Raw genomic sequence first — 12390 nt, 5'->3', positions numbered from 1 at the left:
CTACATTTTATGTTGCTTATACCAGTAATTTTAATTATTGTTAAATACCGATTGCATGCACAATATTTCGTGTTATTTTCACAAACTTTGCTCCTCAGATCCTGCTACACATCCTGCTAATTAGTAATAGAATCATTTGTTCCAAGAGGCAAGTCTCATCTGTCTCACTGCTGCTTCATTAGAGGTGTGTGACCTCTGCTGAAAACATGATTGCAATCAATGATGGCATTTTTTTTGAGTGAGAACGTGTCGCATTGTCAAAGCACGAGCGGAACAGGGCGCGCGCTCATCTCGCACCACCCAAGCAAACACACATACAGATTGTCATCCACAATCCAGCTTGAACAGCTGGAAGGAGGGAGGTGGGGTGTTGAAGGAACTCCGCGTGAACGCGCTTTGTTCCCTTCTCACCGGTGCGCGTTCCCTAGCGGAGACACAGGCTTCGGGGGAGCTCGGTGAACAGACGAGCGGCAGAGGGGGAGAGAGAAAGATGGAGGTGAGGGTCGGGGAGAGACTCCTGTGCCTGGCTGTGCTATCCAGCCTTCTCTGCTTGGATTCTGTCATTGGGAAATACGTCAGAGGAATCGTCAACACTAAAGAGGTGAGCGCTCTGTTTGTTTTTCCACCCCAATTTGTTTCCCTTTCGGGGTGACACGGCCACAGACTGAATAAAGAGGAAGCGACCTGACTGCGTATCCAGGTGCCTCAGAGCCGGACAGATGACGGGGCTACATTTCCCTGGCAGAGTTGCTTCCTTGCATTGTTCAACACTGTTTTATATCTCTGCTTGGGAAAAACACATTCTTCTTTTCACCCGAGCATCCGCGCGCCGTCTCAGTGTGTATTAAGTGTGGCGTACATTTCACGCTTTTAGTGTCAGTCAGTCTTTGGCATCATCTTCTTCCCAGTAAACGACATCCCCTCAGCCCACGGCTGCCAGTTAAACCTCTAGTACTGTTTACACATCTGAAATCCATATTCGGCTTAACGCGCGTGAGTCTCTCGCTCCTTGCCTTCAGGAATTAGCCGTGGTGTTGCGTGGAATTGATTAGGTGACCCGTCACAGGTGTGCGTCATATGGCTGATGGCGCGCAGTGTTTTGGTTTTGTGCGGAACCTTCAGAAACTGGGCTCTCTGAAGGCGGGCAGGTCAGGCTTTTGGGTTCGACACCATCACAAGACATTGGAGTTGAAGCTGCTGGAGCTGGCTGCCTTTGCTGCTGAAGCCGGATTCTGTGACATGTTTCTGGCTGGCACGAGTTCGTTGGAAGCAAGTTTGACATAAATAAGCTGTACAGTATAAGGTGGTCAACCATTTTAATGTAAGCGAAGTAATAGAGGCCACTGTCGGCAGAGTAGCACCAATAAGAGCACTGTTCCATAAGCTTTAGATCTATGTGTTGATGGTTGTACAGATGTTATGTTTGGTCCATTATGTTGAGATTTTTTTTTGCAAGAAAATAGTGCAGCAACAGAGTACAGATTTTCGCTTTTGTCCGGGAGATCAACAGTTTCAAACAGTAATACGTTAACGTGACATCGGGGATATTACAATATATTTAAGGTAAAACCACACACACACACAAACAGGGTCCAAGATGGCATTTAAAATATTGTTCTGCATGAAAATTAAGGTATAAACTGCAAAAAAGCAGGATTTTAAGTCTGTAAATGTATATAATATGTATAATTATGTAAAAAAAAAAAACACAATTGTGCAACTGTTGTTTAGTCAGCTAACTGTTTATACTTCGACCATACACCCTCTTACAAGTTAAAAAAAAAAAAAAAAATCACGTAGCAACTGTGGCACCAATGTTATACTGTTTGGCTCAGACTATTATGTAATTGAAAATGCATTATTTGGGGTGAAAAGGTGTATTCATGTACAGAATCATCATCAAAACATCGTAAACACCTATCTAATTCCTCCTACGCTGCTTCTTAGCTCTCAGACTGTAGGTGAATGTGTTTTAAATATCACTCTATAGCTCATTGACATGCTGTGCTCCCATTCCCTCACCTCTTGACTTCAGTAAATTTTCCACATAGTCAAACTGTGAGATGGATGTCACCAGTTTGAATCCCGTGGATGATGATGGGGATCCAAATGGATAAATTGAACAAGAGGCATTCATTCATCCATCACAGCGGTTTAGATGCCCTTGAACGCTGCACTGAATCTGCACCTGCTCCACTAGAGCTGCTCTGAGGCTCTGCAGCAAAAGGTAGTACTGGGCAACTTTCAAAAGAGTGTGTGTGTTGTACACCTCCTGACCTGGAGGACAACCATCTCTTCTATCACTTTGCTATAAAAGATAAATTGTAAACTTGACATGTAAGGCTACGAATAATTGAGGTTTAATATAAATTGGTACATTTCAGCATTGTATTCATTAATTAATTCATTCATGTATTCACCGTCCAAACCGCTTAGTCCGATTAAGGGTCGTGGGGGAGCTAGAGCGTGGAGCAATCTTTAGGCAAGAGGCCGGGTACACCCTGGGCAGGTTGCCAGTCCATCACAGGGCACATTATATTCATTGTAATTGATTTAGTTTCTCTTTTATAATAATTTGGTAATAACTTTGTGTCGGAAAATGTTTAATTTACTTTTTTGTTTAATTGTTGAAATACCCAGATACTTAAACAACCTGAGCATGCTGCCCTACATGAATAAAATAAAGTATGGACTCATTCAAGTTGAATTTTTTTTGCCAGATTTTCTATGAGATTTCTAAACTTGTTGGAGCTGACAAGAAAAATGTGATGGCACTAGTTATAAATGGAGCATAAAGAAAAAATAAACAAAAAAAAAAAAAAAGAAAAATTATACAACATGTACCTATATAATTCCATCAGTGATATATCAAAAAATGATCTGCTTAGTGATCATGCATCAGTTCGGTTTAAACTGGTTTACTGTGGAATTATTACTGGTCTGACAGCATGTGAGACAAATAAACAGACGAGCAGTTGGACAAATAAATCTGAACTAGATTTGTTAACTAATAAGCTAAATTGGTTTTATGCAAGCCCTTCTAAGTGGCAAATTACATGTTTAAGTCTACGATCCGAGCTACTGAGATAATAATCTACTCATTTTTTTTCTTCTAAATTCTGTCTCTTTATCTTTTAAAGCAAAGTATTTAAAACATAACGAATCAATACAAAAGGTTCATGCTGATGATCCAACTTCGCACTGACCATCCTCAACCTATTGGGCTTTCATTTTTGCTGTAAGAGAAAGTCTAGGAAACTACCCATAGTCCATTTACAAAAGCTAAAATGGTGGCAGGACTGCAATGCAAGGTCTCTATTGCAGTTTTTCTGCTTATTTTTTAATGTCTTGTATGCTGCGGGGCAAGGAGAGGCCAGATGTCCAACAGCCATCTTGTAAATGTTGACATTTCTATTCAGAAATTTAACAGCATTTGATAGATTCTATGTTGATGGATTGGTGAGTAGAAGTTTTAGATTTGCTTTGTTTTTAGACACATTTTTAAATTGATGTTTACAAAAGGGGGTATGCATGCACTTTAGTTCATTACTTGCCATTTTTTCTTGTAGAAAACATGGGATTTTCTTTCCCTCTCCTCCTGAGCTGGGCAGGAACATTTCACAATCTGCACTGAGCATTATGATTGACATCAGGCTGCACCAGACTTGTCATATTGATATTTTGTGTGTGTGTGTGTGTGTGTGTGTTTACACAGCCAAGGCATTACTCATATGAATTCCTAAATCTTTTTATACAGCCACATTATGAGGACATGTCTTCCTTATGGAGACAAATGGAAAGTCCTTGTGATGTCAGTATTTAATAGTGAAAACATATTTCAGGCTAGGAAGAACTAGATTAGGATTAAGCAAATGGTAGCTCAGGTTAATTGTGTGATGTGGCCTAAATTCAGTTCTTTTGCTTGCTTATAAACCTCAGTTTTGAGTGCTGCTGCGAGGGAGGGGTGCCCCATTTCTTTTAGATTAAATAGAAGGTCATGAAGTGGTCCAAATAGTCTGTTGGGCTGTTTGGACAGCCATATATAGACCACCCCTTGATCCTAAAATTCAGGCCACCCCACCCTTCTATCTTATGCAGAAATGGAGGGATTTGGCCATGAGGAATATAGATCAGATAAACTTTTTGTAAGGACACAAACGCACAATAGTAATGGATAGTAGTTTAATGTTTAGTTAACCTCAGTTATGCATTCCTGGCCCAAACTCAATTGCTTACTCCACTTCCCTTTTTTTCCCTCAGGCACACACAAACACTGATTTGTGGCATGAAAGTGCATTGAATCCTGACACTTTAACTGTTGATCTACAGAGGTGAGAGTTGGTGTAGAGTTGGAAATTCGCAAACAGTGTTAGCCTCTGTAGGAAGAAAACTGTGGAAATTATGGAATAGTTAAATATAGTTGGACACAAACATAGCTATCCAAAGTCACTGTTGCAGGAAACTTGTCAACCCCTTCCTTTGGTCTGGCTGACGTATACAATTAGCCTAAGTGGTTTGTTGCGTATGGACGAGCTGATAAAATGTCCCTTTGAGGGGGCAGTGGTGTGGTAGATTTTAAGGGCAGAGGAAGGACGCAGTTTTGAAACCAGCTGGGAAGGTTTAGGAAATTAACTAAGTTTGCCATCATCACACAGCCAGCTGCAGAGGGCCTCTGAGCAAGGCTGAGAATCCATACACTGAAGGCGCTGTATAGCAGTGTGGTGGTAAGCACCATGGCCTTACCACTGTCACCTCACATCAAGAAAGTTCCTGGTTCTTGAGGCCTTTCTGTGTGGAGTTTGTATGTTCTCCTTTGGCATGTATGGGTTTGCTCTGGACAATCCGGCTTCCTCCCACAGTCAAAAAGCATATATGATCATTGATGTTTCTAATGTTTTCCTTGGATTGAGTGTGTTCCTCTGGCCCAGTGATGATGGACTGGTGACCTGTCCAGGTTGTACCATGCCTCTCTCTTTTTTAAAGTAGATAAGATCGGCTACAGCACCGCTGCAATCCTCCATAAGAAGGTATTACAAATGGATAGATGAGAGGAAGTGATTGTATTAAATTTAACATGTAGTATCTCATATTGATTGCTGGTTGCTAAATCAAAATTGTATCTTTGCTGCATTTGCTATATCATCAAACATCAAATAGCTATGCCTTCAATAAATCTAATATTGTGTCATGATCAAACTTATGATTTATGTGCCTTTTTCAAATTACATTTGGTGAAACTAAGCTGTTGCTGAAAGGTGAAGCCATTCACTGTTGGTACATAAAGTAGTAAACTGGAAAAAGTCAAGCTCAGGAAAAAGAACTTGTTTCTATATTAAAATGGAAAAAAATTAATGAAGGTAATAACTTAAGGAAATCAAGAGAAACTTCCTACAAGTCAGAAAAGCTGGTCAAACATCAGTCCATATGTCATAGCTGCTACTTTTACTGCACGTGATATCTACAAGCAGATTTAATAAACCACACAACAGCAGAAAGCTGTAATTTAATGATGTTTTGCCGACTGACAGAATTGACATTGTAAATTTCAACTAAGTAAATCCATCAGCAACAGTTACTGGGTAAAACTTAGTTCATATGACTTCTTGTATAATATTGTGTCAAAACTTGTTTTGACATTGACATAGTGGGCTTATGGGGAGAAGAATAATAGATTGGTAGGTGTTTAAATTACCTTCAGATGGGTTAGAGTGTCTTTTGTCTGGACAGTTAATGAACATTTGTGGATTAGACAAGAAATGGCTTTGAAACTTTGTCCTTTAAAAATGAATGAAAATGAGCAAATGCCCTTGAAAGAGAGCTCTTTCTAATTTAAAAAATTGGCACACATATTCATCAGGGTTCTTCAGCTCATTGAACCTTTTCTTCTTGCTAAAGTCAACACTCAACAACACGGGAAAGCTCTAATATTGTGAAGTTTGAAATGGCAACAATTTTAAATAAAAAGTTTTTGACAGATTTTATGTTATTATTAAGATCATAAAGAACAAAAAAGTCACTTATTAGGACTCATTGTAAAACATGGAAGTTCTGAACTCTTGAGTTTTACCAAACATGACTTTAGAAGTTCCTGAAAAGTCTTTCAGTTTGACTTTGAAGTACATTTTCAGGACCTTTCAGGGGTAACACAACTCAATCAGTTTTCCTTCATGTGTTTTTAATGAGGACATTGTGATTAGATGCAAGTGCCACACATGCAGATAGATTCATGCATGTGAGGGGGTGTGTCCATGCATCCATATGCTTCCCCTAATGTGTTTGTGTGTATGTGTGATTACAACATTTGCATGTGCACTGTGAAACTCCCAGCATGCAGAAAGGGACAGAACTTGAGTGTTTATGCATTGCGGTGTTGTGTAAGCCTAACTAATGAATCATTGAGACGCCCAGCGGTCCAGGGGTGACTTGACTAGCTGATTGGTAATTAATTGTTAATGAGGCTTAGCAAGCAAACATGGATCTGGGTAGAAAGAAAGGGATAAAAGAAAGAAAAAGCCAGAAAGCCACAGAGATGAAAGGACAGCAACTGTCAAGCTTGAACCAAGAGTGAAAGCAGAGGAGAGACTGTGAGATGCTGAATTGACCAGGTACTGCATCAAAGCATTGCACTTGATTAATGAGGTGTACACACACGCACATATGCAATTACAAGCACGCACACACTTTGTGAGGTGGCTGAGTGACTCTGCATCACAATGCAGTGGCCTTGGGGAAAGAGGACTAAAAGGGGATTAAAGTAGACACCTCATCTACTGTTGCTGCTCTCCAGTGACACACATGCTTACACACTAAACTAACTAGTGGCTGCTTATTTTAGTTGCTGACAGTGGTGAAACAGCTGGATCTTTGTGGTGAATTGTGCTAACAGCGATCAAACTCTACAATTTAGCAGATGCTGTCGCAGCTTTTTCAGACGTAGCTGTCTCTGTCTGAACAAACAAGCCTCTGAAACATCCAATACACAGAAACTTTTTTTTCATCTTGTATTCTGCAGTTTCTAATTACTTTCACCATCTATTCATGTATTTCTTCTTTTGTTTAGATTGCCTGGTCTTTGTCTTCAGAAAATGGTGAAAAATGCTGCTCACAAGGTTGAAACAGGAGACATTTATGTTTGCGAAAACAAACTTAAAGAAATGTTTTGATTGTCAAACTTGTCTATGAAATTGTTGCTTTCTCAGTAACAGCAGGGCGGTTGACTGCAAATGAAGGTATGCTGTAGTTGCTATGGCACTCATGAAGGTGAGGGAGGGGTGGCAGGGGGTCTTGTACAGAGTGTGGACATTACGTGGTATGTGAGGATGATTGTGGCATGCATGTCTTAGATCAGTGATGGCATGCTGTTAAAATGTGTCTCATGTTTGTGGCTATCTGTGTTGTCTAACAAAGAGGGCTTTCACAGTCCAGCCTATGGTGGCTTAAATGATACCCCCCCCCCCCCCATTCTCATCCTCAACTACCCCTCTCTGCTCACGCCAGGGATTCATCTCTGGGTCAGTGCTTTTCCCTGCTGCCCTCGTTGTCATAGATACAGCCTTAAGCATCACCCAGGACATTGCACAGAGGTGGGCGTGAGTCTCTGGCTTTTGCCATGAATTATAACCCAGAAGCTTCAGGGGCTGAAGCTGGCTGGCAGTAGCTGAAATATGGCTGCGGTTTTGTTTGCTGTGATATATGGAGGCAGCAGCGCTGGCCCCGCTACGCTGCACTTTATTTCTCAGCACCGAAATTACTGTGCTTGTTTATGTAGGGAGAATGCTGGGCAGGGGTAATTACATTATAATGGTGCATGGGGGGGTTTGTTGGTTGGTCGGAGATCAAAAGTTTATAGTATCAAACCTGAAAGTCTGTTGTTTTTTGTTTTTTTTAATAAAGAAGAGATCCTACTGCACGAATGTTAAGTCAGGATATCACCTGAAGCAAGATGCATTTGTATCAAGTTTAGAAGCACAAAAGCATAAAGCACGATCGGTAACAATAATAATAATATTATTTTTTATTATTGTTGTTTTAGGATCTATTTGACATCAACATTTGTAGCAATTAGCAATACATCAGTATAACAATGTCCTCACAGCATCAATTTATGAAGAGTATTAGTAGCAAGTCATTACCAAATACTTTTTTTTTTTTTTTTTTTTTTTACATTTTGAAATGCTAAAGTCCTTTTAAAACCATGACTTCTTTTAACAACATCATCATGAACTTCAGTTTACCATGGATGCGCTGAGGAAATTGTTTTTGCATCATTGATGAATAGTTCTCAAATCTGGTCATTTTCTATTACATGCATGCTTACAGCATTCATACAGTAAAACAGTATGAAACACAGCTTTACTTATTCTCCAACGAGAGGAAGAAACATCCTCAACTACACTTGTGCTCATAACAACTACAAATCCCTCCTACATCCTATTTTGCTCTATTAGACCATATTTCCTTGCTCCTCCAGCTTACTCCCAGCTGATCTAGCGTGTGGACAGATGCAGGTGCAGCTGAACAGGATTGTTTGGATTGCACAGACTGGCACATAATCAGGGATATCACAGTTAGATGAGGAGTCTGTTCAGAGCTTAAAGGATGTTAAAAGACAATACCCGCCACATCCATAGCCTGTTCACCCTGCTGCCATCTGGCAAGTGATACAGAAGTATTTGCAGTCATCCCACCAGGCTTCAGATGACTTTCTTTTCTCAAGCTCTGAGCATTTTTTTCCCTCCACCCACACTTCACCTGGAAACAAGTATTGTTTGTTTAAAGGACTGTTTATTTATTCATTCATGTCTTACTATTTTTAAATGGGTGGCAAAGAAGGACTACATCTGGAACTATGTTCTACAATCTTGTGTTGTACAATAATAAACCGGTCATGAACTTCAAAGTAAAAAGTGACAGAATGTCCCTTTTTCTGTTACATACTCATTTGCATCTGTCAGCTGTTGTGTGATCAGCTCAGTGTGGTGTGCTTCTCTTCATGTGTACCTGCAACCCCTTTTTTTTTTCTTTGACAGAAGCGTGAGCAACAGCTGTAGGCTTTAATGAAACAGCCCATGTACTGAACAGCTAAATCTAAAAGTATTGTGGCAGTTGTATGTCGGATGATTGCTTTGTTGTTTAGAGCTGAAACATTCTGTGAGACTTAATCAACACACAAACAAAGTGGTATAGCATTGTACCTTTTTTAAAGTTGTGATACTTTCAGGCAAGCTTGTGGCTTTTCCCTTGTTACTGTTTGTGCTACCTTTCAGACTTGGCCCTTTATCTCTTTGCTACAAAGTAGTGATGGCTTTTATGTATACAGTATTAGAAGTGGGATGTTCAACTATATGGTAGAGAAAATAGGAAAATCTTACTTAAACTACTTCCAGCATCTTGTGGTTGGTTCTCTGGTTGGGACTTTAGTGGCAAATAAGCAGTTGTTTTGTAAGTGCAGGGAGTCTCCATTCACCATTACATAAAGTTTTGCTTCAGGTGGTCTCTCAAAATATGCACAAACAATATAATCCCTTGAAATAGCAAATGTTAATTTTCTATAATGGCATTGAATGCAGCATTGAGGCATTTTACCGTGTTGTTTTTTCTTGATGCTTCAATGTCCAACTAATTCAGTGTAGAAGTTGTTGTTACTCTTGTGAAAAAAAATGCTATATGTATAAATCAAAATCTTCTAAATGAAACATGGCTACCACGGCCACGGAACAGCTATAGTTTCTGTATCCTTGTGGAATACTCTACACTTAATGTCTTATTCAAGGCTGAGGTTGTTGCATATGGGTCTCTCTTTGGCCATCTCTAGCTGTAGATGGATTAACACTCCTTTAGAAATTACAGTTACTTTGGTGATGTTATCTTTACCACTCAGTGAAGTGTTGAAATCTGCCTTCTGCTTCTGGTGATGACATGAAAACAAGCTTACTTGTTTGAGTTACTGAATGTGGTTGTCATCTGAGCTGGAAATAAAGCTTCAATTGCCCACTATTAATCATAGTTAGGCCTACTTAACTTCAGGTTTGTGCAGTAGTATTACTGTCTGAAAGACTGTATGAGACTTGGTGCTGTTCTCTTAAACAACAATTATTATAAGATACAACCAACCTTTCTGATCAGGCCTACAGATTACTAATAACTATCTCTGCAGCCTTTTTTAATTTTTCTTAGCTGAAAGTCAACTTTCCTGAATAAATTAACAAGAAACAAAGGAATTTCCAGCAGCAAGTTATGACACTGGATGGAAAAAAAAACTAACACTCTCTTCTGAATCTCTTTCCATCATTATTGATTGATTTGGTATCTTAACTCTTTAAGGTTTCTGCTGAGGTGATTTCATGTTATGTTATTCAGTCATGGAAGTTTTGGTCAGAAATGCAAAAAGAGTCTGCAAAAGCAAACTAAGCTAATGGTGTTTAGATAAATAGTAAGTCAATAACAATCAAGTCTGTTTCCCTGCTAATGAGTTGGAGTTGTTCAGTTATAAGCAGCTCTTCATTGCACAGTTCATCATGGCGAGTCTTCCATGTGACTTCCATTTCACACATACAAACAAAAAAAAGCAGAAAAAGACCGTGTTACCTGAGAGCTGGGTTACCTGAGAGCTGGGTTGTACCCTGACTACGCCCCCCCCACCCCCATTCTTTATACTATTTTATTTAAACCAACAGTATATCAATGACAACAGGCAGTGACAAGGCACATGAAGAAAATAGGACATGAGAGGACACGTCTTATTACACTACCCTGGCAGAGGTTTCAGACAAGTCAATCAACATTTATTGATTATCAGAACTTTTCACAAACAGGAAGTAGTATTTGGATGCCACATGGCTTTTGCCTAAAAGCTAAGGAGGACCTCAGAGGTTTTGGGGCTGTTTGAAGAAAAATGATGTCTGAGTTAGATATATCACTCAAACTCATTTTAAGGGAGGCCAAACTGCTGTTCATGTAAGATAAAGAACTGTTGATGCCTCTCTCCTCCTGCTGCTTCCATAGTTTAACTCTTTTGTTTAGCTCTGACTTTTTTCTTGGAATTTGTTTTTTCATTGGAAACAACAATAAATGTCTGCTTGGATAATACAGTAAAAAATAACCTCTATACCAGCTGAAACCTGACTAAAATGGTAAGATTGTTACATTCTACAGCACTGAACTACTACATGCTTGCAGCCATAGAAACACACCTCCAAAGCTAAAATGTAAAGCGTGTTTACGGGACAATCTTCCAACTTGATTTTGGCTATGCACATGTTTATAAATGTTACTTGCTCAGCTAGTTGAAACTACAGACCACAGCCAGTTTCCAAAGAGCAGAGAGTCCATTCTGCAGGTGCAGGCAAGCGCCAAGCGCTGCAGGAGACATGCAGCTGTTGCCAGTTTCAGCAGCTGTAAGCAAGTCGGCCAAGCTCTCAGCAATCCCACTGCATTTTCTAATTTTACTTCTCCTTTGATATTTCTTCATCTGCTTTTGAGACATATTTAGTTTTTATTAAATACTGCCTTGCATGAGATTCGTCTTCAGATCTCCTTGTGACATTTCAACTTGTCTCACCCAAGTTTCCCCAAGCCTTCATATAAGCTCTCAGACTTTTTTTTAAGCTCTAAGCTTAACCAGCAGACCAAAAGTCTATTCTATAAATGGCCAAACATTGATAGAATAAAGACCCCATAAATGTGTGTGTGTGTGTGTGTGTGTGTGTGTGTGTGTGTGTGTGTGTGTGTGTGTGCGTATATATATATATATATATATATATATATATATATATACACACATCAAGCGAGACCACCAATAAACTGCCATACCAACACTGCTGCAGTGACTTACATAATCTCAGTGAAGTACACCATCAGCACTATTATCTGGTGTCTTGCTGCCAAGCTGTTTGCTGAATAATATCAAGGATGGACAGTGCATTTTTTCTTGCTTATAAATGTGCTCAGCGGCCTCTTGATGCCCTCTCTGTTTAGTTTTTCTAGAAAGTTAAACTCACGGTCCTATTTTAGTTTTTGTTATTTTTTTTTCTTCCGCTAACATGTTTTATTGCAGATTCTTTACCTCGTCTTTAAGGTTCCTGAGTTCTTCATTGCAGCTATGACTCCCTTTCTCACTCTTTTTCTTCTTTATAGCCATTTCAATGTCTTAACCAACCCTTTTTTTTCTTTTCCCTCTGCAGCTCCGGCTCTGTCTTTATAGACCTTTTAGTTCCATTTGCTTCTTTATATTAGATTTTTCGATTCATCCAATGCAGAGCAATTGTGAAAAAAGGATTTGATTTTCATTTGATTTGGTACATATCTGCATTAGTTGTTCATCTAACACAATTATCAGGGGCTGATTGCACACTCACTGACTTTGACTAAAGATTTTGTGGAATTAAACAG

At 39.5% G+C, this 12390-nt stretch overlaps 1 protein-coding gene across 1 annotated transcript in view; it reads left to right on the top strand.

Moving 5' to 3' along the window:
- Positions 1–466: 466 nt before the first annotated feature.
- The window catches only part of tmem145 (transmembrane protein 145), a gene marked incomplete at its 3' end in the record, with an annotated part of 37577 nt that continues 25653 nt past the window's right edge, over positions 467–12390 (top strand). Inside the window, exon 1 of the mRNA XM_079240484.1 lies at positions 467–601. Within this exon, the coding sequence (XP_079096610.1) occupies positions 491–601 (111 nt within the window). The 5' untranslated portion in view covers positions 467–490. The remainder of the gene's footprint in view (positions 602–12390) is intronic.

This window comes from Telmatherina bonti, assembly GCF_933228915.1.
Source record: "Telmatherina bonti genome assembly, chromosome: 5".
Taxonomy (NCBI): Eukaryota; Metazoa; Chordata; class Actinopteri; order Atheriniformes; family Telmatherinidae; genus Telmatherina; species Telmatherina bonti.
The sequence above is the reverse complement of the archived record's forward strand: the minus strand, read 5'-3'. Positions and strand labels throughout refer to the sequence as shown.